This window comes from Theropithecus gelada, chromosome 9 (assembly GCF_003255815.1).
Source record: "Theropithecus gelada isolate Dixy chromosome 9, Tgel_1.0, whole genome shotgun sequence".
NCBI classification, from domain to species: Eukaryota; Metazoa; Chordata; class Mammalia; order Primates; family Cercopithecidae; genus Theropithecus; species Theropithecus gelada.
This window is the reverse complement of record NC_037677.1, coordinates 25285101-25312502: the sequence shown is the minus strand read 5'-3', so window position 1 is coordinate 25312502 and position 27402 is coordinate 25285101. Positions and strand designations below refer to the sequence as shown.

Genomic DNA, 27402 nt, shown 5'->3' with positions numbered 1-27402 from the left:
CCTGTTCCTCTTGATAAAGCAACTCATTATTGATAGAACTTGCTATGACTACCTTCGGGTCAATCAATATGCTCATCAACCAAACTTGTAATGGACTTCCAAGCCAGAGTGCCTGGGTTCAAATCCCAGTTCTAACACTTGCTAGCAGCTGGGACCTTTGACAGAATACCACATCTTGCACTGCCTCCATTTGCTCCTCTGTGACATAGAGATTATAATAGTTCTACCCCATAGGATGCAATAACTCATTGCAGTTCAGTGTGTTATGCCAGCCTGGGATATACTAAGTGGTCAAGAGTTTCTAGTCTGAGCAAAGTACTCTACTAAGTACTACTAAACAGGAATGTAAATACACAGAGTTGGCTAGGATGAGGAACTGCCCGAAGAAGCAGGGAGAGACATTTTTTAATATAATATCGGAAAACACATAAAGGGAGCAAGGGTAAGAGAATTAAACTAAATGTGAACACAGAATAGAATGCACTGGGCTTACAGATCCAAATTGGAATGTTTAGAGTATCAGAGCTGCTTTTAAGTTCATTTCGGGAAAGCAGTCAGGGTTGCACATCTGCTTAGGTCCAGGGGCAAAAAGACAAGCTAGGTTCAGGGCATCCTTTTAAAACTGCATCTGAGCTATAAGACTGAAGGTAAAGACAGCTAAACCAGGTATGCATGAAATCATTAGGTTATCTGTTTTGATGCCTAATAGTGCCTGACTGATTCAGCTCTTGTCTGAATTGCTTTTTCATGTAGCTGTAATTGTGAATCAATAAATGTTTATTGAGCTGCTCTTATATGCTTAGCTGTGGACTGGATGATTTGCTGCATACAAAGAAACTGAGATATGGTTCCTGTACACCAGGAACATAAACCATGAAGACAGTCATAAAATATTAAAAGCTTAATATAAACATATAAGCTTTGTCACAGTTAAGTACAGGAAGCTTCTGAGTTACAAACGCCTACTGAATACCTGTTTTTGAGAAACAACCACAATCATAGACTTTCACACTTGATATTTCTTTTGGCTTTGGTGATGCCCAGGGATGCTCTTCTTGTCACATCCGGAGTGACAATATCTCCTTGTGAGTCAGGGAGGAGAGAAGGGGACATGCCAAGTCACATGCCACCCCCAGAGGCTTGAACTCCAGAGAAAGATCTCTTCCCAGCTTCCCAAAGTCCAGCTTGGAAGTCAGGACACGTTTTCCTTGAAAACAATGAGGAACAACGACAGGGCTAATAATACATTGTAGGTTAAAGAGGCTTCCGTGGGCCAGCTGGAAATCCAACCACCATTTATTCCAAGTTCTAAACAATGAAAGTACAAGTAAACTTTTCAATGACAAGCCTGCCATAATTTGGGGTCTGCTTGTACATAATTAATTCCAAAGAAGTGATACAGACAGTAATTGCTATGAATTCAGAAAAGGGAACATTTTCCCAAAGTTATGTGGGTCTGAGAGCCTTCATGAGAACATTGAGATGGTCTAGAATTTAAGGCATGTATGTAATGAAAGGAAAAGATGTCATTTGGGCAAGACCAACTAGTCTGTATCCAAAATTTGCTATACTTTTACCATCAAGGTACCTATAAAAATGACATCTCGATATGATGTTTTGCCAGTCTCAGAAATCAAGGCTGACCAACTGTTGTTATTTCATTCACAAGAATGGAATTGCATGGTTAAGTCATATTTGCTAGTTATTCGTTAGACTCCTGAGTTCAGGCAACAGATATTTGATAAACATACCAGACCAACTAACAAATTTATGAAGCTAGCTCTATTCTTACACCAGGGATACTCTGTCAAAAATGCCAATGGAATGGCAGCCACGAGGTCTGTGTGCTACTTTAAACAAACCAATCTCTCAAAAGGAAAAGGCATCGTCTGTCACTAATTAGATCAATTAAAATGTGCCTCTCTATCTCCTTTGAATATTCACGAGGTGCTGTCAATCAGAAGTCCTAAGTCTGAAACCAGAAACTTAAGCCAGAAAAAACTAAATACTGTGAGGTTCAGATAACTCCTTCCTTTGTCAACTAGAACTTCTTCAAAGAGAAGAGGAATAGCTTAAGTACAGAGTCAGCCTCCTGAAGAGATGGCAAAATCAACTTAATGCAGAATCATGGGGTTCCCACCCAACCTAAAGATGGATCATCAAAAGAGCCCAGGAGCTGATAATCCTAGACTCTGTTGACGCACAGGACACACAGTTTAGCCTCTCTTGTGATTTACTTGTCCTTCTGTCTGGCGGAAACCATGGAGATTACACTTGTCCTTATTTGAATTCTGGACTTCATTTTTCATGAATGAAGTGATTCAAAAAATATATCTGAGTCTAAGCATGAATTCTAACTTTCAAAAATCGCAGATCTTAAAAAGTGTGTATTGAACTGGGTGCAGTAGCTCATGCCTGTAATTCCAGCACGTTAGGAGGCTGAGGCAGGAGGGATACTTAAGCCCAGGAGTTCGAGACCAGCCTGGGCAACATAGTGAGATCCCATCTCTACAAAAAATTTTTTTAAAAAATTAGGTGTGGTGTCACATGCCTGTAGTCCCAGCTGCTCAGGAGGCTGAGGTGGAAGGATCACTTGAGCCCAGGAGTTGGAGGCTGCAGTGAGCTGTGATTGCATGACTGCACTCCAGCCTGGGCGACAGAGCAAGATCCTGTCTCAAAAAAAAAAGTCTATTGTGACAAAGCGAGATCCTGTCTCCAAAAAAAAAAAAAAAAGTCCATATATACTCATACAGGGCCAACTTCTATCACCAGTAAATACTTCCTCTGTCTCCTTGTCCATCCTCAAAGCTAAAGAGACCTTAGAGAATACCGTGTCCTAATACCTGACTTTACAGCAGGAGAAGCAGCAAGGAGACTTCCTAAAGGTCCGAGGACGGGAGCTACTCTAGTTAAATGACATTTCACTATCATGCTGCCTTGAGGGTGGCTCCAGCCATTGCTCTCGACCTCGTAGCCACCTGCTGGGCCAAGCCACCTCCATCTGTCATCTGACTTGCTGCAGTGGTCTCCCAAAAGGTCTCCTCACTTGGTCCCTGCCCACCTGCCGCCTGTTCTCAGTGGAGGGGCCAGAGTGACCCTGTTAAAACATGAACCCTTTCATGTCCAACCTCAGCTCTGAACTCGCCATGGCTCCCCTCACATTTTGTCTTTGCAAGCACAAATAACTAAGAAGACAAAACAAAAGGGAAATGCACTAGAGAGACCAAATACAGCAATTTTTTTTCTTTTCCCCAGGAGTCATTATTTTGTTTCTTTTGAGTCCACCCTAAGATTTATAGCTCTAAAGCAGGCAGGAGTGGGGAGTTCATTTCCACAGTCACCATGAGGTCCACTCAAGAGACCATCTCTCCTGACACTGTCTCTCATTTGAAGGTAAATTAGCTGACCGTGTTCAGGTGGCCTATAACATGAAGCAACTGCTATTCCTACCTGTTTGTACCTGTGCAAAAAATGAGATGTCACTTCCAGAATATGAATGTTCCAGATTAGCCTCAGGGAAGAGAAAGAAAATGCAAAATAGGTGATTTCATAAAGCAGGGTGTAGGCTCGCCCTGGGGAGCGGCGGCTCTAGTCACCCAGCAGAGAGCCAGCAGGAAGTGAAGTGCCTCACCCCAGATGTGAGTCACTAAGGGAGGCAGCTCAGTGCCACAGACAGCGCTGGATCCGAGACAGCCTGCAGGCTAATTGCTCTGTTTCCCTAAGAAAATCCCTGCCTGGCTGAGCCTCAGTGTCTTTTGTACTAATAAGGGGATGATAATCTACTCAAGAGTTCTGTGCAATTTTTTTTATTTTTATTTTATGTGTGTGTGTATATATATGTATTTATATTATATTTTTATTATTTATATTTATATTTTATTTTATATATTATATTATATAATATATATAATATTTTTTCTTTTTTTTTGAGACAGTCTCTCTCTGTTGCCCAGGCTGGAGTGTAGTGGTGTGGTCTTGGATCACTGCAACCTTTGCCTCCCAGGTTCAAGCAATTCTCCTACCTCAGCCTCCTAAGTAGCTGGGATTACAGAAGCCTGTCACCACACCCAGCTAATTTTTTTTTTTTTGGAGACGGAGTTTTGTCTTGTTGCCCAGGCTGGAGTGCAATGGCGCGATCTCGGCTCACAGCAACCTCCGCCTCCTGGGTTCAAGCCATTCTCTTGCCTCAGCCTCTGGAGTAGCTGGGATTACAGGCACCCGCCACCACGCTCGGCTAATTTTGTATTTTTAGTAGAGATGGGGTTTCTCCATGTTGGTCAGGCTGGTCTCGAACTCTGGACCTCAAGTGATCCACCTGCCTCGGCCTCCCAAAGTGCTGGGATTATAGGCGTGAGCCACGGCGCCTGGCCATTTTTTTGTATTTTTAATAGAGATAAGTTTTCACCATGTTGGCCAAGCTAGTTTCAAACTCCTGACTTCAAGTGATTTGCCCACCTTGGCCTCCCAAAGTACTGGGGTTATAGGTGTGAGCCACCACACATGGCCTATTTTTATTTTTTAATGTATTATTATTTTAGAGATGGGATCGTGCTCTGTCTCCCAGGCTGGAGCACAGTGGCACAATCATAGCTTACTGCAGCCTCGAAGTCCTGGGCTTAAGCAAGCCTCCAATCTCAGCCTCCCAAAATTTGGAGATTACAAGTGTGAGCCACTGTGCCTGGCAGAGGGCCGAGTTCTGTGCAATTTAAATGAAAATAGCTATTAGATCACTTTGTGTACTGGAAAGTTTTCTATGAACAAACGTTTCATTGACATAAAACCATGAAGCCATATAGTTGTGCCAGTCCTTCAGATCTGAGGGGGATTGTGTCCTTATCCCTGACTTGGGACTCTTTCCTGGTACCAGCCAGAACAGCCTACACAGAAATAGAATTGTGAAATAGATTAAAGGCTGCCTGGAGCCTTCCCCAAGCACATTTGCTGTGCTGGGCAGAGCACTGCTGGAACCTCGGAAGCCAATTGTGCATGCGGGGAACACCAGGCCTGGTGGGGACTGAGCTTGGCCCTCCTGGTTGGACCTGCCTGCCTTTTTTTTTTTAATTGCTTCAGTCAAGATCACAGACCCAGAATGGGAAGACCTATGGGATTTATGTAAATCCCTTCCAACCAGAAACTTATGTAATTCCAGGATTCTAAGTGAGGCTGGATTTCTGTGGGTAGTGGGTGTGAAAGAATGGATACCCCTGTTTAACAAGGGGTTGGGGCCTTCTGTGATGGTTTCCTCTACAGAATAAGGGTTTGTTCCGCCTTTTCCATGGCCTGACAAGCACTCAACTCCATATTCTCTCACTTCCTGTAATTGACCATGTCCAGGACTTTCTGACCTTGGAGAATTCACCTTTGCTCTTTCTTCTGCCTGGTGCATTCTTCCACCAAATGTCTAACTGACTGGCTCCTCTCCAAACTCAAGGCTTTGCCAACTGCCACCAACTCAGGGAGGCCTTTCCTGGCCATGACACTTGAAGTTGCAGCATTCCCCCACAGTCTCCCGTGTCCCAAATGTAAGTTCCATGAGGGCAAGCCCTGTGCTTTTACCACCATACCCCCAGCATCTTGAACTGTGCCTGGTCCAAGAAATATTTGTTGAATGAATGAATTTAAAGGGATATCATGAAGGCTTATACATCTTCAGTGGTTTACAGGTTATAATGTGCTTCCCTGCACGTTTTTCTCATTTGCCCTCATTTCGATGACTCTGTAGAGTGACAGCCTTTGGGACAGGTAAGGCAGTTGTTTTCCCAGTTTGATGGTTAAGGAGGCGGAGACTCAGAGATGTTAAATGAATTCTGAGTGGAGATTCGTATCTCCCCATGGATGTCTGTTAATGAACTTGAATGCAGCATGCCCAAAAATAAAGTCCTATCATCCCCATATCAGGTCCCTCAGGCCAAAAACCTTGGTGTCATCTTGATTGCTGTCTCCCCAACCCTGCGTTTGGACACCTAGACCCAGAGAACAGTGAGATCTGTACTCGGAGGTTTCCTGGCTCCAGCCATTGCTTTCGACTTCACAGCTACCCATTGGGCCAAGCCACCTCCATCTCTCACCTGACTTGCTACAGTGGTCTCCCAAGAGGTCTCCCCACTCAGTCCCTGCCCACTTTCAGCCTGTTCTCAGTGGAGGGGCCAGAGTGACCCTGTTAAAACGTGAGCCCTGTCATGTCCAGCCTCAGCTCAGACTTCCCCATGGTTCCCATCACACTCAGCGTCAAAGCGAGAGTCCCTAAGATGACATACAAGTAGGGAGAATGCCCTTCTCAGCTGGACTGGGACAGCTCCCAGGCATCCCTGTTGTCCTTGTACAATACTTGCAATGACCAATGGCTCCCCTGCCCTCTTTCTGAAGTGTCCTGGTGTGGAGAATAAATGATGTGATTCCCCTTCCCACAAACTCTGGCCAGGTCAACCCTCTGCCCCTCTGACATCATTTCAATCACCCTCCCCTTCCTTCCCTCACTGCAGGCACACTGGCCTTCCCAGCTCTCCTCAGACCTGCCAGGCATGCTCCTGCCTTGGGTGGAGTGTATATTTGTGAGTGCACCTGCTCTTCCCACAGCCTGGAATGTTCCTCCTCCAGACAGCACACATGGCCTGCTCTCTCACTTCCTTCAGGTCTTTATTCAAAAGTGACTTTCTCAGTGAAGCCCTGTTTGCTCACCCTGTGTAAAATTTCAGCTCTTCTTCCTATCTCTCTTCCCAGATTTTTTTTACTCCTTCATGTTCATTGGTGTCTAAGGTTTAGCATTTATTTTGCTAATGGTCAGTAGAATGTAACCTCCATGTAAGCAAAGAGTTTTGTCTGTTTTGTTCATGTCTATGTCCTTAGTGCCTGGAGCATTCCCTAGTATGCAGTAGGTGCTCAATAAATGTCGGTTGGATTAATGGATGAAAGAAAAGTCACAGCGCTGTAAGGATGGAATCAGAGCACAAATCCAGGTTAATTCCTTGTCCACTGTTTTTGCTTCCACTAAATTGTATTTGGCTTACGGCTTCTGCGCTTGCCCTGGAACCCTGCTCAGAACACTGCTCCCTTCCCCTTCTTCTTCTCCCTCCGGATAAATTCTACTATTCTTTTCAGCATCATTCACATCTCACCTCTTATAAGAACTTGTTCTTCCCCAGCCTATTGCTCCATCTCCATCATCCAGGAGCACCTTATTGATAGCACTGAACACAGAGAAACCCCACAGAATCCTGACTGGGCTGTAGCCACCATGCCCACCTAAGCCAAGTCATCCAAAGCCTAGGATCAGGAAGAAAGGCATCAGCATCACTGACCCTCAGCGCCCATCATGGTGCTCATGCGCAAAGCGATGGTGGAAGTGAACTGAAATTGACATGATATCAATTGTCTCCCAAGGCCTTGAAGAAAATAAACAGCATCCCTAGGAGTATGTAAAGAACTATGTATTAGCGAGAGTACCATCATCTCCACAGCATTCCCTCTCCACATCTCATTGCCAGTTTTCATTCTCTCAACACCTCAGTGAATTTATGAAGAAAGCTTAGAAATAGCTTTTTCCTCCAGATCCTTGTAAATGGAGCTTTATTTTTGCCTGTTTTTTACAGGTGTCCTTAAATGTGTCTATCTTCATGCATTGTAAGTTAAATACAGAACATTTTAGATGAGCCCCTTTGGCTAATAAGAAGGTGTCCCCCAACTCTGTCTCCTTGAAGATTACCAGAAGGAAAGGACATAGGAAGAAATAGAAGGGGCACAGGGGGCCTTTTCTTCTCATTTATTACCTGCTCTGTCATTCAGAAAGCAATGCCGGTATAGCATGGGAACAGTAAGGCTGAAAAATAGCCCAGATGCAATGGAGTTCAGCTGGGATAATGTTGAAAGTATTCAGCGTCCAACCTGGGTAAGAGCCAGGAGAAATGACCAGAGACTGTTCAGACAGTATCGAAGGTGGAGAAAGTAAGGTCAGACTGCAGATAAAGAAATAGTTTGTATGAATAAGAGAAATGAAGACAACAAAACATCGCCATACTTAGAAGGGGTTTTGCAGTTTCAGATCTAGACAGTAACACCATTCTGAGTTAGAATTCAAGGTCGGAGGATGGCTGTAAAGATTTTGAGGCTCTATAGTGCCACATTTCTGTAGGGGTTGTAAGTATGGATGTTGAATCTACAAAGGATGGCAGCTGGGGTGTGGTGGATGGAAGCACAGTTCCATGCTGATCACCCAGGGATGGGAGGGATTTCCTGGATAACGGTAGGGAACTTAGGGATGAGATAGTCAAGAATTCCAAAGCAGGGGAGATGCTGAGACATCAGACGAGACAAAAGATTGAAGTGCTTTTTAGGGGAGACAGAACATACCCAGTCTTCTTGCTCATGCCATGAACACAGGGCCTAGGGAGAAGAAATGTCAGCCCTGACCGCCAGCTACACCAATGTCTCCCAAATAGATCTAAATGTGTCAATGAGAAGTTAAATGTATTGGGAGTTTGGGGAACAATGTCTTTAGTTACACAGCTTTTCCACCAATAGGTTAACTTCAAGCAGAAATAGAGAGTTCATTGCTTAGAGTCACATTTGAAGCTTTACCACAAAATCAGACAATTTGAATTCCTTTGTTTTGTTGAACTCATCTGAAAACAGTCTTTAATTACTTTGGGTTTTGTTTTTTTTTTTTCCCTCATACCAGAGTCAGGGCATGAACAAACAAGGGCATAGCCTCGCTTTAAACCTGTTCACTATTGCATTCTGGAAAATGCCTTCGGCACTGCCAAGACTAAAGAGTTTTAGTTCAGATAGATTTCTCCCAGAAAAAAAGAAACTGACATTGTGAAAGAAAGGCACTGCCTGGGAAAGCGGGTGTTGTGCCTCTGCTGTATCCACGGCAGCTAGCACATTACCTAGCACATATTAAGGGCTCAAAAATATTTGTTGATTGACTCATTGACCATATAACACTTTCTGGTGAAGAGAGATGAGGGGGAATGAGCAGGAATACAAAGAAAAAATTGCAAAATTTAGAACTAGAAGCAAATGGAGGAACCACCTAGTAGGGACTCTCAGAAGACCAGAATAATGCAGTTGTTACTGACTACAGTGGGTTGAGGCTGCAGTGATCTATGATCATGTTCACTGTACCCCAGCCTAGGAACAGAGTGAGACCCTGTCCCTAAAAAAAAGTTATATAAATGGAGTCACTGGCTAAAAATAATCCCCTAACTGGTTAAGAAGGTTAATGTTTCAGACTAGGGGCTAATCACATCAGCTTGGCTAGCTGGTTTCAGCCATCTCCTGTAATACGTCTTCTGGATATTTAAGAACAAATCCTTTGGGATTCTTAATAGGGGACTCGCCAGCCTCATATGTGTTACGCTATTGACTTGTGTCTTAATAGCCATTCATTTACTTAGATATATAATAAGGACTTAATTCAGGCTTAGTGATGCCTTGATCAGTACAAAGTCCCTAGTCCAAAAAAAAAAAAAAAAAAAATCAAGGTGAAACTTGAATCAAAAAGTTATATAAGTGGGCCAGGCATGGTGGCTTATGCCTGTAATTCCAACACTTTGGGAGGCCGATCTCGTTTGAGTCCAAGAGATCAAGACCAGCCTGGGCAACACGGTGAAACCCCATCTCTACTAAAAATACAAAAGAATTAGCCAGGTGAGGCAGTGCATGCCTGTGATCCCAGCTACTTGGGGGGGCTGAGGCGAAAGGATCTCTTGACCTTGGTGAGTTGAGGCTGCAGTGAGCTATGATCATGCACTGTACTCCAGCCTGGGAATAGAGTGAGACCCTGTCAAAAAAAAAAAAAAAAAAAAAAAAAAAGTTCTGTAAATGGAGTCACTGGTTAAAAATCATCCCCTAAACACAGATTTTTTTTTTCTTTTCTGTGTTGCAAAGACAGAACAGACCACCAACAGTATGAATTTTGCTTCCTCTTCACAGACAGACATGGAGCTTGCAGGAAAGTTGTTTGGAGTAATCGTTTTAACACTGGAAATAGCACTTCCCTGAATGTGACTTGAGTTTTTTATTAATATTATGTTTGGATCATGAGAAGACTCATTCAGCCAAGCTGACTTAAGACATTAAATGACTAGTTAACCATATACACTAATCACATAAATATGGTTTGTGGAATGATATAAAATGGTTTATGAAATCATTTTTAAGCCATCTTTTCAACAGTAATTGTATCAGTCCTGTCATTTTTTAAACCAAGTGATATTGGCAAGAATGAGCCTAAATGTCTTTAATATTCTGATGATGAGCATGCAAAATTGCCCCTGCAATAAAATGACAGGGTTGTGTTCATTTCTCTTCTTCCGTGGCACTTTGCTTTCTTCCCTTTCAACTTTAAAACACACTTCCTACAATTTCATCCTGGGAGAAGGCTGCATAAGTTTCCATTGCTGTCATTTACTTAAACTATAAAATTGTTTCCAGATTACCAACCATAAAATGGAAAGGCAATCTTATTTATGAATGTATAAATCAGATAATGTCCCCAGAATGAATCCTGAAAGCAGACACAATTTGATGATTAAATAGGAGGGAAAATGTTTTCTCATTACCGTGTGTCAAAAGAATTGTATTTTTGTGAAGTGGCTTTGGCCAAGACAGTAGAGCGTACACATGTATTCGGTGCTGTGTGTACTGCCTGCTCCCACCAGGAAGAGGATGACTTCCCCTCTACTGTCAAGCATCTGAACTCTCCAGGGGGGATGTCAGATGAGAAGCCACCTGACTCAGAATCTCTGATGCAGCATGTCTCTTTCCTGGTGACCTTGCAGGTGACATATCCTGAAAGAGGCCACCCAGGGAGCCTTCACTCCCTTCCTCACAGATACAAAAAGGCAAGCCAAGCATGTGGGTACCTGGAGTGGGTATAGCCCTTTTGTTCTAAAAACACCCAAACTCTTATGCCAGGCAGTTCTGCAACTCTGTCAATATTAGCCCTAAAGAAGAATAGGATGTTGTTTGGGAGTTGTCTCTCTCTGCACCCTAAAACTATTATCTGGTGGAAGCCCAGGGTAGAAACTGAGTACTCACTGAGCCAAGGAGCATGCCGAAGGTGTGTCTGCAGCCCCACGGACTTCCATGTGCAGATGACATGGTCTGTGTTGTGACATTCTACAGTTCTCAACTCAAGGATGAATCAGTAGAAGACCAATGTTCTTTATCCAGAATGATTCAAGTGCTTTCTTTCTTTCCTTCCTTCCTTCCTTCCTTCCTTCCTTCCTTCCTTCCTTCCTTCCTTCCTTTCTTTCTTTTCTGCCACAGTCTCGCTCTGTTGCCCAAGCTGGAGTGCAGTGGTGCAATCTGCTCACTGCAACTTCTGCTTCCTGGGGTCAAGTGATTCTCCTGCCTCAGCCTCCCGAGTAGCTGGGATTACAGGCATGCGCCACCACACCCAGCTAATTTTTGTATTTTTAGGAGAGACGGGATTTCACTATGTTGGCCAGGCTGGTCTTGAACTTCTGACCTCAAGTGATCCACCCGCCTTGACCTCCCAAAGTACTGGGATTACAGATATGAGCCACTGCACCCGGCCTGTTTCAATTTTTAATGCTGATGCTCTCCTTTGTTGGACAATGTAATGAAACCTGTTGACCAGACTGGAAGCAGAAGAAGGCTGGTCTAGCGCTAACCAGCATTGTTCTCGTGGCCAGCAATGGAATCCCAGGACTCCCCTCTGCCATTTCCCTCTTAGCAGAGTCTTATTTAGTCTCTACATAAATGAGACCTACCTATTTCTTGCATTTCTTAATATTACTGTCTTCTGCATGTACTAAGGTTGTCATCATGCCTTTCTATCCCACACTCCAGCTGTACAGAACCCTTTAAGCCACTTCCTTACCAAAGCTCTCTAGACTCTAAAAATGCCATGTTACCTTTTTTTTCTTAAAGAAATATCCTTTGCATTTGCCTAGGATTGAAGAAGAGCAGTAAACTAGTACATCTCAAGGTAGCCCTGAGTGCACCTCTGCTCTTAGTGTCATTCATTGTACTCCAGCACCACTGTGGATAGAGTCCCTGTGGGACGAATGAGGACTCTGGGCAACTTTCACCTGGGACTGAGCATTCTCCCGAGGAAGTCATTCATTTCCCAAGAGTTTGTGCAAGTCTGTGTCTCCCATGTGGCAGGAAGAGTGACCAACCACCACTCCCATTTTTTCTGAGATGCCACTGTGACTTGGGTCAATAAGCTTGACCTTGCCGATGGATATTCACTAACTGGCTTTCCTTATTTGAATTTCTTACCATTTTTTCCCTTTGATAATGTGGACTATTTTATGGCAAAGAGGGCGCCAAGGTATGACTGAAATCCTGTATGGCTGGGAGGTTTAGCATCAACTGGTGTACCTGGAAACATTTGCAAATCACTCCAGGGAGATACATTTCCGCGCTCACCATTTGAGATTTCTTCTTTCCACTCTATTACAGCAGAGAGATCATACTATTAATACTTAAAATTACTTGGTGTTTTTTTTCCCTCCTTAGTGGATTTGCAACCTTTAACTATCCAGACTGCGTGACTTACATATAAGAAACTCAGTATTGTGACAGACCATCAATTTTAAACTAAAGAAAATGTGTGGAGTTCTGATATCAGAGGTTTACAGTTACAAAATTAAGATCAATGTTACACATGGCACTGAGAGTTACATTCCAAAGGCAAAACTCAAGGCTGCAATGCTTGAGTTGGACAAAATTACCCTTGAATATCATCTTGATTGTCATAAAGTTCAGGATGCAGATGCACCATCTCTCAAAAAGAGCCCAACTTAATCAGCTGGCTTTTTCTGTGAAGGAACAGGCCATCATTACTCTTTTTTTTTTTTTTTGAGACAGAGTCTTGCACTGTTTCCCAGGATGGAGTACAGTGGCGCAATCTTGGCTCACTGTAGCCTCCATCTCCCAGGTTCTGGTGATTCTCCTGCCTCAGCCTCCTGAGTAGCTGGGATTACAGGCACACACAACCACACCCAGCTAATTTTTCTATTTTTAGTAGAGATGGGGTTTCACCATGTTGGTCAGGCTGGTCTCGAAGTTCTGACCTCAGGTGATCCACCCACCTGGGCCTCCCAAAGTCCTGGGATTACAGGCATGAACCACCATGCCTGGCCAGACCACCATTACTTTTTCCACTGAGAATCAGATAAATTAACCAGCTTGTATTTAATAGTGTAAGAATATACTGTTTGCAGAACAGGAATCCCATCACTCACAAACCCAGGGGTCTGTGGGACTGAGATCCGCAGTGAGGAGTGAGGTCCCTTCTCTTATCTCAGGCTCGTGCAAGGACAGTCACTCATGAGAGATAACAGCACAGGCAATGCCATGCCATATACATTGTTCTTCTCTCTCCTTTTCCTGTTTTGGACTACGAAGTATGCATAACTGAATTCACATGAGGTGACATGTGAAGCCTCTATTCACTTACTTGTATTGTTTTTAACGATGTGTTGAAAACAATGGCAATAGTTCTGCAAAACATCCGTTGTCTGAGGTCTAGAAATGTGAGCCTATTTCAAATGCCAGTTAAACTGTAATGAAGCATCAAAGAGCCCTGGAGAGAAGGGAGCAGTATCTGTATATGGAAATCATTGGGAAATTTTTCATTAATGTCTTGAGATGGCCAAGCTGTTAGGGATACTCGTTTTCCTGCACAATTCTGTAAAAGCCTCCAGGCTAAAGTTCCGATGACATTAGATCCAACATCATCTACTTTCAAATACTTGGGTTTTTTGTTGTTGTTGTTTGTTTTTTGTTTTTGAGACAGAGTCTTGCTCTTTTGCCCTGTCTGTAGTTCAGTAGTGCGATCTTGGTAGTAGAGATAGGGTTTCACAATGTTGGCCAAGCTGGTCTCAAACTCCTGACCTCAGGTGATCCGCCCACCTGAGCCTCCCAAAGTGCTGGGATTACAGGCCTAAGCCACCGTGCCCGGACAGGTTTCAGTCATATTTCTCCACTATCTAAAGAAGAGACATGGCGGGGCACGGTGGCTCACGCCTGTAATCCCAGCACCTTGGGAGGCCAAGGCAGGCAGATCACAAGGTCAGGAGATCGAGACCATCCTAGCTAACAAGGTGAAAAACCCCGTCTCTACTAAAAATACAAAAAATTAACCGAGAGTGGTGGCAAGCACCCATAGTCCCAGCTACTTGGGAGGCTGAGGCAGGAGAATGGCATGAACCCGGGAGGCGGAGCTTGCAGTGAGCAGATTTGGCGCCACTGCACTCCAGCCTGGGCAACAGAGCAAGACTCCATCTCAAAAAAAAAAAAAAAAGACATGTTTGTGTTGCCCTTAAGCTATGACACAAGTGTTACTACCCACACAGCAAATATCTCCATCATTTATACCAAAACCACTCAGCAGCCTCCCAGCTGAGGTGTACAGCATAGAAATGTGTGCAGCTCAGTGAGATCTGGCCTGGGACACTGCCATGCTAGGAAACAGCCCTTTTGTGCAAGGTGAAAGAAAGAAAGCAGGGCAGAAAGACTCAAAAAACACAGGATGTGCAAACAGGATTGTTTCCAAGGGAGAAATTTTTCACTTTTCCAGGAGGCCGCTGTTGGTCCATGCTGTGTCTTTTTTTTAGCCAGTCAGGTCACTGACTTGATACTGAACACTGATCATGAATCTTGACCTCAGCTGGGGATGTGCGGCTCTTCACGTTCCTGAGCCAGGTTGGGTGAACTTCCACGGCCTTCTAGGTGGTACCTTTTATAACCATTGGGTGGTGCATCCACCTGGACAAACCGGTCTGAAAGTCAATAGAGCTTTAACAAACAATTCTCTTGTTTTACAGAGAGAGGATGCAAGCCATGGAGAAACAGATTGCCAGTTTAACTGGCCTCGTTCAGTCTGCACTTTTTAAAGGGCCTATTACAAGTTATAGCAAAGATGCATCTAGGTAAAAAAGAAGAAAGCCAATGAAAAACAATAATTCAATCTGTTTCTCTTTTAATCATTAAGATAATTCATTCATTCAAATCTGTTTCCTTGTAATCATTTCAAGGCTGAAAATATTCACATCTCTATGGATCATGGGCGTTTTTGTTTGTTTTTTGGGGTTTGGTTTTTGTTTTTTTTTTTTCCCTCCTTCTGGTAATTCTTGGTCGAAGGTAACACTTTGGCCCAAGAAGGTAAATGGGCTTCCCAGTGCATGTGGCTTCATGGACCACTCACCATGCAGTGCCTGCAACCACCACCCTTGCGTGTCCACGTCGCCATCATCTGAAAGTCACAAGTGAGCCTGGCTGCATTCCACCCCCAGTGTCAGGTGCACACCCGGGAAGCCTTTTCCATCCTGGCCAATTGTGATGCTGATGCTAAAATACCTTCATTGCTTAATCCCATCACTGCCAATTGCTTCAAATAGTGAATGGAATGGGCTTTAAAAAAAAAAAAGGCATTTTGGAAACTGCATGGCTGACTCTTTTTTTCTTTTATTCAGCGAGAAAATGATGAAAACCACAGCCAACAGGAACCACACAGACAGTGCAGGTAAGTGAGTGTTTTTGGAGTTGTAGGAGGCCTGTGGGCTGCCTGGGATGAGTCCTGACTTGTCTCAGAAATGTTTGACATTTCCCTAAGTCACTTATTTGGTACAATGTCAGAGGATTCCTAGATATTCCTGCTAATACTGAAATTCCAGATTTATTCATTAATTCAGGGGGCAAAGCACCGTCTTTTCCCTTTGGTTTTCATTCATTCACTCATTTGTTCATTGATAGGGCCATACGGTGGGCATCTCGCAGACATGGGGCTGCCTGCCTAGAACTTAGAATTCAACGGGGAAGATGGAAACGGGACAAGTAATTTTATGTGTGTCGAGTGTTTAAAAGTGCAGGATAAATGCTTCACCAATAGGACTAGCCTATACCAAGGGCAGTCCCCGGAGGAAGTGACACAAACTAAGCCTGGAAGGATGAAGAGGACTTAGGGGGAAGAAGGGTTGTCCAGTCAAGGGAATTTAAAATTGTTCTAAGTGTAACGTGAAGCCATCGGAAGGTTGTACACTGGGGAAGGACATCAGCCCAGCTGCAATATGGGGATGGATGAGAAGGGACAGTAGCCAATAAGGAATGACCAGTGTCCAGATGGGAGAAAAAAGAGTATTTGGCCTAGGGCCTGCTTTTTCTCTTTTTAATCTCATGACAGATGACAGGGCCTGCTTTTTAAATGCCAGCATTCCCCAGAAAGAGAGCCCAGTTCTGTTAGTAGTGGCGTTCACTAGTATCCAGGTCTTTGCAATGAATGTCTCATCCAGCAGTCTCAAGCCAGGCCTCTGCAAGAAGATGAGGTCTTCCCTCTCATCGGGTTAGAAATAGAAATCCTTAGCAGGAACACATTCAGATACTAAATTACACAGAAAGCATATGGCAAGTTGGGTGAAACCCCAAATTTAGGGAAGCCACGTGTACTAGTTTTGTGCAGCATGGTAGAGTAGACAGATTTGGGAACTTCAGTTTAGGGCTTTGTTGATCGTGGTTCTCCTCTGGCTGAGCACAGTTTAACTACCAGGCCAACAGGGTCACTCTGCCAGTATTCCTAATCCTGATGGGATTTGTTGTTTTCCTTAGAAATCAATCCGTGGCCTTGGCCGAAGCCAGAGAATTATTTCACGGAAATTGCTAAATTTGTCTTCAGAGCAATTGCCAGTTTGTTTCGGAGATACTTAGTTTATTCATTTTTTAAAATGTATTGTAAACTTAGGGAGAAGAAAGGAAACTACTAAATATTAAAAGCTCCCATCCTTCTGTAATCCATTCTAGAAATGACTCATATCTGAAAGCACTGCTCTAATCAGAATCTACGTGCTGTTTTGTATGATCCTTTTATTTCTTTTTGCTTTTTAGAGAATAATAATAATCATAAATACGTAGTGAGTGCTTCCTATGTGCTCTTCATGCATTCACTCATGAACTCCTTACCGCAGCACCCAGGGAGAGATACAATTTTTATTCTCATGTTCCAGAGAAGAAAACTGAACACATATCCACACACGTGACACACATCATCATATGCCTGTCATTTTAACTCCTTTTAAGTTTAGATTCCTCAGTCCCTTTAAAGATCTATAGGTGGTTTCATTTCTTTGTTCTAAAACCTCTTGTCAATTTCTTTTCAAATGTGGGGAAAGGAGCCAGTGCCATTTCCTCAGATATATTTCCCAAAGTGGAATCAGTGAATCCAAAGGGACAGTTCAGTGGCAATGGTGACATGCTGCTAGTTTTCTCTTCTGAATGGCCGTGCTGATTTGCAATGCCACTGGTGATGTGCACGTGGGCTCACTCCCCACGTCTCTGCTAGGTTTGGACTTTCTCACTCTAACGTATCAGGGTGAGATATCGTCCACAGGGGCTTCGTTGCCATAGCAGCCTTGTATAGTGCACAAAATAGAATAATTCTTCCAGAATCCTAGGAAGTAAGCTACAAGACAAGTATTGTCCCTGTTCTGTAGACAAGTAAACGGAATTATATAGAAGTCAAGGAACTCATCTGGCCAAGAGTAAAGGAAAACCTAGACTTCCTGGCTACTTAAGGAATGTGTAGTTTACTGTGGAGAGAGAACAGATGGAACCTCCTATCTCAAAGATTTTTATACTGCGCATTAGATCATTTAACACACAAAACCCTATAAGGAAGATGTCATTACCCATATTTTGCATGAAAGGAGACAGAAGCTCAGGGAGGTTAGGTTAGTTATCCAAAGCCACACAGTTAGTAAGAATGATAGCCAGGTCAGGCATGGTGCCTCATGCCTGTAATCTCAGGACCTTGGAAGGCTAAAGTGGGAGGATTGCTTGAGACCAGGAGTTTGAGACCAGCCTGGGCAACATTGCAAGACCCTGTCTCTACAAAAAATTAGCATGGTGGTACACGTTTATAGTCCCACATACTTGGGAGGCTGAGGTGGGAGGATTGCTTGAGCCTGAATAGGTCAAGGCTGCAGTGAGCCAAGATCAAGCCACTGCACTCCAGCCTGAGTGACAGAGCAAGACCTTGTCTCAAAAAAAAAAAAAAAAAAGTGACAGCCTGCCTGGCTGATAATTGAGTAGATAGTGGTACCACTGGCTAAAGTTAGGCCCTTATTATAATGGACATTGAAGACTCAGAAGCAGGCAGGATGGGAGGGGGTGAGGGATAAAAAACTAAAAATTGGATACAAGATACACTACTCGGGTGATGGGTGCACTAAAATCTCAGATTTCACCACTATACAATTCACCCATGTATCCAAAAACTACTTGTTCCTCAAAAGCTATTGAAATTATATATATAATAAAATTAGGCCCATAGAGACAGAAAGAGGTTTGGGGAAGACGAGTGGAAATAATGAATTTGACTGACTTATGGAAAAGTTCAGTAGTGGCGTGAAGGCATTGGTATGTGGATCTGAAGATAATTGTGTGCTGCAGACGAGGGTGCGGGAGACCTTGGCAGGTGGTAGCAGAAGTGACCTCCCTAGAAAGCATGTCCATCCAGAAGAGAAGTGGACCCAGCGACACAACATATCAGGACTTAAAAGGTTGGCAGAGGAAGGAGTTAGAAAAGAGTTTGACCAAGACAGAGCAGCAGAAAGGGAAGAAGATGATGGAAAGTTTCAAAGTGACTGAAAAGAAAAGAAGTGGCTGACAAAGCTCAGTGTCACATTGAAGCAAAGTCATGTCAGCCTAGGAGAGAGTCCACAGGGTGACAACTAGAAGATCGCTGAAATGAACATAAAGAGCCATTTCAGGGAATGATGGAGCTATTACATGAACCAAATATAGTGGATTAAGAGGTTATAGATGAAGATACTTTAAAAATGAGTGTAGATTCCATAAAGGAATTTGGTTGTTGGCTGGGCATGGTGGCTCACGCCTGTAATCCCTATACTTTGGGAGGCTGAGGCAGATGGATCACCTGAGGTCAGGAGTTCAAGACTAGCCTGGATAACATGGTGAAATCCAATCTCTACTAAAAACACAAAATTAGCTGGCTGTCTTGGTACGCACCTGTAGTCCCGGCTACTCGGGAGGCTGAGACAGGAGAATTGCTTGAACCCAGGAGGCAGAGGCTGCAGTGAGCTGAGATCACACCACTGCACTCCATCGCAGCCACTGCACTCCAGCCTGGTCAAGACAGAGCGAGACTCTGTGTCAAAAAAAATAAATAAATAAAGATAAAAGATAAAAGATAATGAAAAGCTTGTTGTCAGGTCTCCTGGAGCTCCATTGTCAGTCCTTTAAAAAGCCTTCTGGCCTGCTCCCCTGCTGCCTCCCCAAGAGGGCCATTAGAGGGGCTGGGAGACTGGCCCTATTTGGATGGTCACTGAAGGATGAAGAGAATGGGGCTCTGGCAGCATCAGTGTCGCCAAGGCCAAGCAAGAAAGAGGACAGTTGCAGGGAGCTTCCTGGCTCATGAGCCACTTTGAGCTCCACTGAGGCCTCGTTGAGTTGTGTGTGCTGGAGAGGGAAAGGTTCCCGAAATGGCTGAGCCATGATGGGAAGACCGGCTACCACCACACTATAGCCACTCCAGGGTCTGCAAGTGGCCGCAGTGCTCTGTCCTGCAAGGCCAGCTGGCCTGCGACAAAGCTTGCACTTGACCCTTTAAAGGAAAGGGAACTGAGCCGAAGTGTGTGTGTGTGTGTGTGTGTGTGTGTATTAGTAACATGGATCCTGCCTCTTCTCCAGGTACCTGTTCCATAGAATCACATTGTCGCTGTTAGAGTCCTCTCCTGAAGGGTTTTTGCATCTTGCCTTATTTTCTTACTAAAGGAGTTGTGTGGAGATGCCCTCCTTCTTTTGATTTTGGAAATCTGAAGGGATTCGGGATGGTACCCAGTTCTTACTAGTCTCCGCTTGGCGACTGGCCGAATCTCTGCCCAGAAATAAGTTACATGTCCTTAGGTTACATTTGCCATCCAGGAAATAGTCACATAAGCACTCTATATTAGGTCTCGGAATTTTAAAATCAGTTTTTTCTATTATAAAATTACAGATATTCAGTATGCAGATTTTAAAAATACAAAAAAGTGGCTGAGTGCAGTGGCTCATGCCTGTAATCCTAGCTCTTGGGGAGGCAGAGGCAGGAGGATGGCGTGAGCCCAGGAGTTTGAGACCTGCCTGGGCAATACAGTGAGACCCTGTTCTCAAAAATAAAAAATAGTAAAAACAACAACAGCAGCAACAACAACAAAAAACACCTTATATTGGAATACCACAGCTGGAGATACCATTAACACTTTATTTTATACACTTCTAAGCTTTTCCCAATGCAAACCTGTGTGTTTAAACAGGCTCTTCTTCCAGAGGTTAAGAAAAGAAAAAAAATTAAATAATTTTAAAAAAACGTAAACAAGATTGATCAATTGATAGATCAATCAGTCAACAGATAGATGGGAGCAGAGACAGCTCTGTGGCCTGCCTTCCTATGGCACTTCCTTACTAAACTTCTAGAATGTGATTATTGCACACTGCATACTATAACACTGCATGATTCATATATATGCATTTTTTTTTTGTAATGAGAGAAATGGGCTTTTTTAGAACTACCAGTCATCTGCATTGGGATGGGATGCATAGCTTAGACTTTCCTTTGTGGCCTTCTGAGTTCTCTGATGCACTTTTCTCATAGGAACTCCCCATGTGTCTGGTGGGAAGACACTCAGTGCTCTGGAGTCCACAGTGCCTCCCAGCCAGCCTCCACCTGCAGGCACCTCGGCCATCCACATGAGCCTGCTGGAGATGAGGCGGAGCGTGGCGGAACTCAGGCTCCAGCTCCAGCAGATGCGGCAGCTCCAGGTATCCCTCATGCACGGTGGCCTCTGTCTCGGTTGCCCTGAGCTCTTCCTACCTTCCTTTTCCTAGGGGCTCCATGAGACCTAGAAAATATAGAACCGTAACAGTCAATCTGTAGCCACTTCTTTAAGCTATGTGTGCGTTACGCAGGAACAGACTCTAGGGCATTTGCTTTTGGAGATGAGCTGAAAGGAGAGGGGCCCCAGGGAGCATGCCGACAGCCAGTGAAGGCTGCCTTCTGACAGCCTGGAGGCTCCATCCTCCTCCACACTGAACAGGCACAAAGGTGGATAGTCAGCCAAGCTTTTTTTTTTTTTTTTTTTTTCATTTTTTTGCAAGGATCTGTGATGTATTTAGAACTATGAGTTTAGAATAGAAGATGAATTCATAAGGAAAAAAAACCACCATGGTGATTTGTTAAGAAAAACATCTGCATTTCATTCAGATACTGTGATCCATCCTTTCCTTGCTCTTTTCTATTGTTAAGAAATGTATGAACTCTACGGGAATCAGGGTAAGTGACCCTTCAGGTCACGAATCTTGGTCAACAAATCCCATAAATCTGCCAAAGCAGAATAAGCTGTCTCCTGGTCCTGGGTAATAAGGAGGTAGAGATGTACGTCTCTGCATGAGACCACATATTTGCTCTGTGCACCTTTTCCCATCTCCCTGCCCTGGCTGGTAGGTTAGGTGTTGAGGATACAGTGCTCGCCTAGGCTGTATACAGACATCCTCCCTGACTTCCAGACGCTCATAATCCAAATGTTGCGAGAAGATACGGCCAGGTGTCGTGGCTCACGCCTGTAATCTCAGCACTTTGGAAGGCCGAGGCGGGTGGATCACTTGAGGTCAGGACTTTGAGACCAGCCCAGCCAACGTGGTGAAACCCCATCTCTACTAAAAATACAAAAATTAGCAGGGCCTGGTGGTGTGTTCCTGTAATCCCAGCTACTGGGGAGGTTGAGGCACGAGAATCACTTGAACATGAGAGGCGGAGGTTGCCGTGAGCCAGGATAGCACCACTGCACTCCAGCCTGGGCAGTAGACTGAGACTATGTCTCAAAAAAAAAAAAAAAAAGATAAATGTATCCAGGATCCTGGAGCAGCCATGGGGATGCAACCTCCTGAGCCCTTTCCTCTAATAGGAAAAAGGCTTCCAATCACAGTTCTTCTTCAACACAGCGATGGCACGAGCCCTATGTTGTTTAACCACCTAATGAAGGCTAAGAAAACAATTTCCCCTTGCCCTCTGCCTACCAGAAAACACACTGAAAGGCAGCTGGTTTGAGAGACCTGCCCCGAGGTCCCAGCATAGATCATGAGGGTTGCTAGAAGAGCGAATGCTCAGACCTCCAAAGGCTACTCTGTCTCTTAGGCAACATCCCAGATACCTTGGACATCCGATGCAAATTCATTTAAATACCCTATTGAATCGCATCATCTGTGATGGTCCCATCCTTTGCATTAGCTTCTCCTCGCTTTGCAATTTTAAAGACACATTGCAATGAAATGAAGTGTACAGGTTGGGCTGGGTTGTGTCAGGGGTGACAAAGTTACATGTCTTCAGTGTCCAGGCAGCAATTGTAAGTGAAACGGAGGAGAGACCACAGTAAATTGGCCCCTTTAAACCACTCAGTTCCAACTGGCTCTTAACCTTTAGAATTAGTATCCAGTGTTTCTAGATATTTCAATATTTCAAGCGAATCTGGAGACATAGATTTTACATGAATTACCACCATTTTAAAATGTTGGAAAGTAATTAAAAACCGATTACTAAGTACTCTGCAGGCCAAAGGACACAATTGCAGTTCAGAGGAGGCCCGTCAGCTCCCAAGTTCTTTCTTACCTGGGGCTCCTGGAGGTTAAGCCCCTCCTTTCACTGCTCCTGCCTTTTGGCACCATCTGCTGGCCGTTTGGAAATTGTTACTTCCTCATTGCACCCCTGTAAGAAAAACATATTAATCATTTGTATGGAAATACCTAACTGCTCTCAAAAGTGAGCATTTGTCGGTTTGGGGACAGGGATGGAATTGCTTTAGCATAAATGCCACACTTCCCCTGGGAATTTCACAGGCGTTAGAGGTGAGTTTGATACCAAGGCTATCTTGATGTCTGTAGCTACAGCATCACCTCATCAGTGGCCGGTGTAGTTTGGTGCTGTGGCCGGCTGGGACGGATCTCCCACACTTGTCTCTCCTCGCAACCCTTGAACTGTGCAGCTTTGTGAAAAAGAGCAGTTTTCTTAAACAAAGAAGGTCTTTGGTCAAGGTCTGGGAATGCTGTGTTAACCACACAAGTTTCTTTATTGTTCCAGAACTACTCAACTTTTCTGGCTTTCTGGGAATAAAGAACAGTGAGCAAATGTGCTTTTGAGCCTGGGAGGTTGGGCAGTTCTAAAGTGCAGACTCACGGGGAAAAATAAGTATGGTGTTTCCTAACCTGGCTGTTACTGTTTCTACCTCTGTCTTTGTATTCCCTGGGTCTCATTCAGCTTTCCTCCCCATCAAACTTCTGTCTTTTCAATCATGGGAGTCTACATAAGACAAAAACAGTTTAGAATAATTAAGCTATCTCGGAACCAATTCTCCTTCAACATGTGCAGTATTATATACCACAAATGAACAGCAGTCCCACAGTGGTTATAAGTCCAATAATGGAGCTATCATTAGAGATATACGAAATACTAGACTAGTCTCAAAAGAACAAAAATTGAATTAGAAATTCAAATGTTCTTTGAACTGTGTTATAAAATAGTGAAACGGAATAAAACCATTTGTGCTTGGCAGCCAGCTCCAGTAATTAGATAATTAAATCACTGGAAAATCCTAGACTGTAGAGCATATCCTATTTGAGCATTTCATTTCCAAAATTGATGGATTATTCTCAGGAACAGAAATCTGTTGCAGACACATTGGGTTGGGTAGATTTCAAAGGGACAAAGGGAACCTAAGCAGAAGATCAAGGGAACCACTAAAAGCTTGTCCATGTTATCTTCTGCTCTCCAGTTTCACAGGAGTTATCAGTCCAAGAGCGGTTCTCAATCCTGGCTACTCATTAGAATTACCTGAAACCCTTAACAGAAATGCCAGTGCTCAGGCACCACGGCCAGAGTCTGACTTCACTGGCATGGACTGGAGGCTAGGCACTGGTGACTCTAGAACATTCCAGGGTAAAAACTCCTGCTCTCAGGTAATATGAATGCTTAGTCCATGAAGACACCTCCTGGAAATGTTGAGATAGTCAACTATTCCCAATGACTTAAAGCCTTGACTTCAAACAATGCACCTCATTCCCAGTGGCAAATCTAATATGTTCTCTGCTAGCTACAATTGGTGTGAGAGCTCTACAGAACCTTTATAGCATGATATTCCCATTCCCAAGTAACAGTTGGGTCTGTAGTTAGCTAGCAACAACAAGAAAGGATTTTCTCAAGGCTTTGTACCTAACAGATGTTCTCCTCCAATGATGATTATATTTGCCTGTTACCTTTCCTGATGTCATTTTGAAAAAAGTCCACTTTTTCTGAATAATGAACATCTTTTTCCCAGAATGCCACAGTACTTGGATTTTACCAAAGTCATGCCATATCCACAGAAGTGACTGCATTTCTGCCCCTCCCTGTGGGCGGTTGAGGAGAGAGAGAGAAGCTTCTGGAAGAGATAGTACAGGTTCTCTGGAGGCCAGATAAGACTTGGCCTAAAGAGAGAATGGAGACCTCCAACTATTTTCATCCCCACAATTTTTTCCCTGGACCCAATCTCTTTATTCTGCTTCCTGATAAATAAAAAATTGGGTTGTTCTGGACTTAGCATTACATTTGTAGGACTCCTGAGAATTTACTATCTCTTTCCAAGAGAAGGAGAAGGTAAAATATCAACATAAAAAATAAACATAGTAGTGCATAGAGCCCTTGTATTTGAAATGATAAAATTCAAGAGTTTCCTTAATGTGTCTTTTAAAAAGATAGCACCTCGTGGAAATATGCCAGGGTCTCATTTGTCTTCTGAGGTGCGTGACAATGGTCATGGGAATGCGGAACCCCCGAGAAAAGCATGTTGGAGTTTCCCACGTGCAACAGACCCGTTTCCCCTGCCAAGAAGTAATAAACAGAACTAGTACAGGGCTTGACGATTAGGCTGCTTACAATGTACCAAGCTCTAGTCAGATCTTCAGACAACAAGAGGCTTTCTAAGATGGGGAGACAGTACCCCAATAACACGGGTTATATAGCTGTGACCAGGCATCCCTTACCTTGTTCCCTGAAGCCTGAGGGAGTGGATCCAGGTGGGATCGGGAGTCATTCTGAGGTCTGGCTTTCCTCCTGAAACTTTCTGATTCGTGGTATAACCACTGTTCCATGTCACTGCTAGACAGCAAAATCAGTCCAATTACATTATCCATTGTTGGCAAGACTGACAGTCTTAGATTTTACCTAAGAAATCAAAACTGAGTATGTGAGATATCGGCCCGTTTTCAGGTGGGTGGAATTAGGTTTAGGCAGTTTTCTAGTTTTTCCATGAAGTGATTTGGATAACTTATTTGGTCCAATTAAAATTTTAATGAACAAGAGCATTGTTTCTGTCTAAGAGTGCTTATAAAAATGTCAAGGCATTTTCAATAAATTAGATTTCCTGCTATGAGGAATAACTGCAACTCTACTTGCCCCCCGCCACCCACTGTTGACAACTAGAAAACTGAAAAATAAGCAAATGTATGAAACAAATGTTTTCAGAAATTAGACAGGACTGTAATCCTTAGGAGAATGGGAAAAAAACCTACAACTGACGCAGCTTTCTGCCTGGAGGCACTTTTCAAATCTTGGTGCAGGAAGGAAAAACCCAAGTGTGGCACTGACAGTGAGTTGAGGAGATAAGACCAAAGTTTAGAGAGCTGAAACAGCTAGAATTGGTGGACTGGAGTACCACATACAAGAAAGCTCTGCAGAGAAAGAACTACATCAATAAATGGGTCTGTTATTGAATGTTAAGCCAAGCATGTACAGTATGAAAGCAGCCGATCAGCCAGGCAAATACTAAGTGGGGGGCTGTAAGTTAAAAAGTTCCGGAAGTTCACACAGGCCTGGGAGATGTTCATGTTTTGAAAAGCAAAAAGCGAAGTGGCCTTGTTGAGCACCCGGGCATTTTGTAGAGCTCGGAGAAGGACTATGCCTCAGTCTTAGGACTTAACTAGCCCCAGAGGAAAGACTACCCTAGATTTAACCTAAGAGCTTTAAAAATGCCTTCAAAGGACAAAGCTGATCCACAAGTAACTGGACTGTCGACCAGAGAAAATCCAAAATCTGTAAAGGAAAACAACAAAATTGAAAGCTCCATGCCCAGTATCCACTCAAAAATTACTAGACATGTGATGATGCTGAAAAATGTGACCTATAACCTTAAGAAAAGTTGTCAAGAGAAATCGACCAGACATGGCAGGGATAATGAAATCAGCAACAGGGACTTCAAAACAGCTATTATAATTATTCTCAGGGATTTAAAGGAAGACATGAATATAATGAGGAAAGAAATGGAAGATATAAAAAATATCCAAGTGGAGCTTTCAAGAGTTGAAAAACAGTATCCAAATGTGCTTAACAGAAGACTAACCACTGTCCAAAATGTCAGTCATTCTGAAAACAGCAATGGAAACTGTTCAAACTGAAGTATAGAGACACAAAAGACTAAAGAAAATGAATTAAAGTGTAGTGACCAGTGAGACAATATTAATAAAAGCTTAAGTGGATAGAGAAAAATATTCAAAAAGGTAATGACTGAATTTTTTCCAAATTTGATGAAAGCTGTAAATCCACAGACCAAAAAAGCTCAATGAACCCCTAGAATGGTAAGCACAATGGAAATTACACCAAAGCACGTGGTAATCAAATTGCTATACACCAGGGATAAATGGAAAAATTTTCAAAGCAGCTGGGGGTGGAGAGAAAACCCATTACATACAAGGAATCATAATTAAGAATTAATGCCAACTTCTCATCAGAAACAAAAGGCAAGTCACAACAGTGGAATGACGTCTTTAAAGTATTGAAAGAAAGAAACTCTTTTAGAAAACAGAGAATACTTCCTAACTCATTTTATGAAGCCTGCATTACCCTAAGAGCAAAACCAGACAAAGATATTATAAGAAAAGAAAACCACAAACCAATATCCCTCATGAAAATATATGTAACAAATCCTTAAGAAAACATTAGTAACTGAATCCAGCAATATATAAAAAGGATAATACATTATCCTGGGGTTTTATTCCAGGAATGCAAGACTGTTTTAATATGAAAAAAAAATCAATGTATTTGACCTTATTAACAGAAAAATCATATTTCAATAAATGCAGAAAAAAGCACGTAACAAAATTTAGCATCAATGATAAAAACAGCACTCTGGAAGTAGAAGGAAGCTTCCTTACCTTGATAAACAACATTTGTGAATGACATACAGAAAACATAGTTAATGGTGAAACACTAAACACATTCCCCAAAAAATCAGGAACAAGGCCAAGAAACCTACACTCACATCTGTTTAACACTGTACTGAAGATTGTAGCAAGGTTAGTATGGCTAGAGAAAGAGAGGCACGCAAATGGAAAAGTAAAATGTCTAATTGG

General features: G+C 43.3%; 1 protein-coding gene across 7 annotated transcripts in view; it reads left to right on the top strand.

Annotated features, from left to right (window-relative positions):
* Positions 1–27402, top strand: part of KIAA1217 (KIAA1217 ortholog) — an 890216-nt gene that overhangs the window by 824120 nt on the left and 38694 nt on the right. For 4 of the 7 annotated variants that reach the window (XM_025397471.1, XM_025397472.1, XM_025397475.1 and 1 more), the window contains 2 exons: positions 15453–15502; positions 20624–20790. In XM_025397471.1, the coding sequence (XP_025253256.1) occupies positions 15453–15502; positions 20624–20790 (217 nt within the window). Of the gene's footprint in view, positions 1–14804; positions 14910–15452; positions 15503–20623; positions 20791–27402 lie in introns of all 7 variants that reach the window. The other 3 variants (XM_025397473.1, XM_025397474.1, XM_025397470.1) reach the window with 1 other exon arrangement.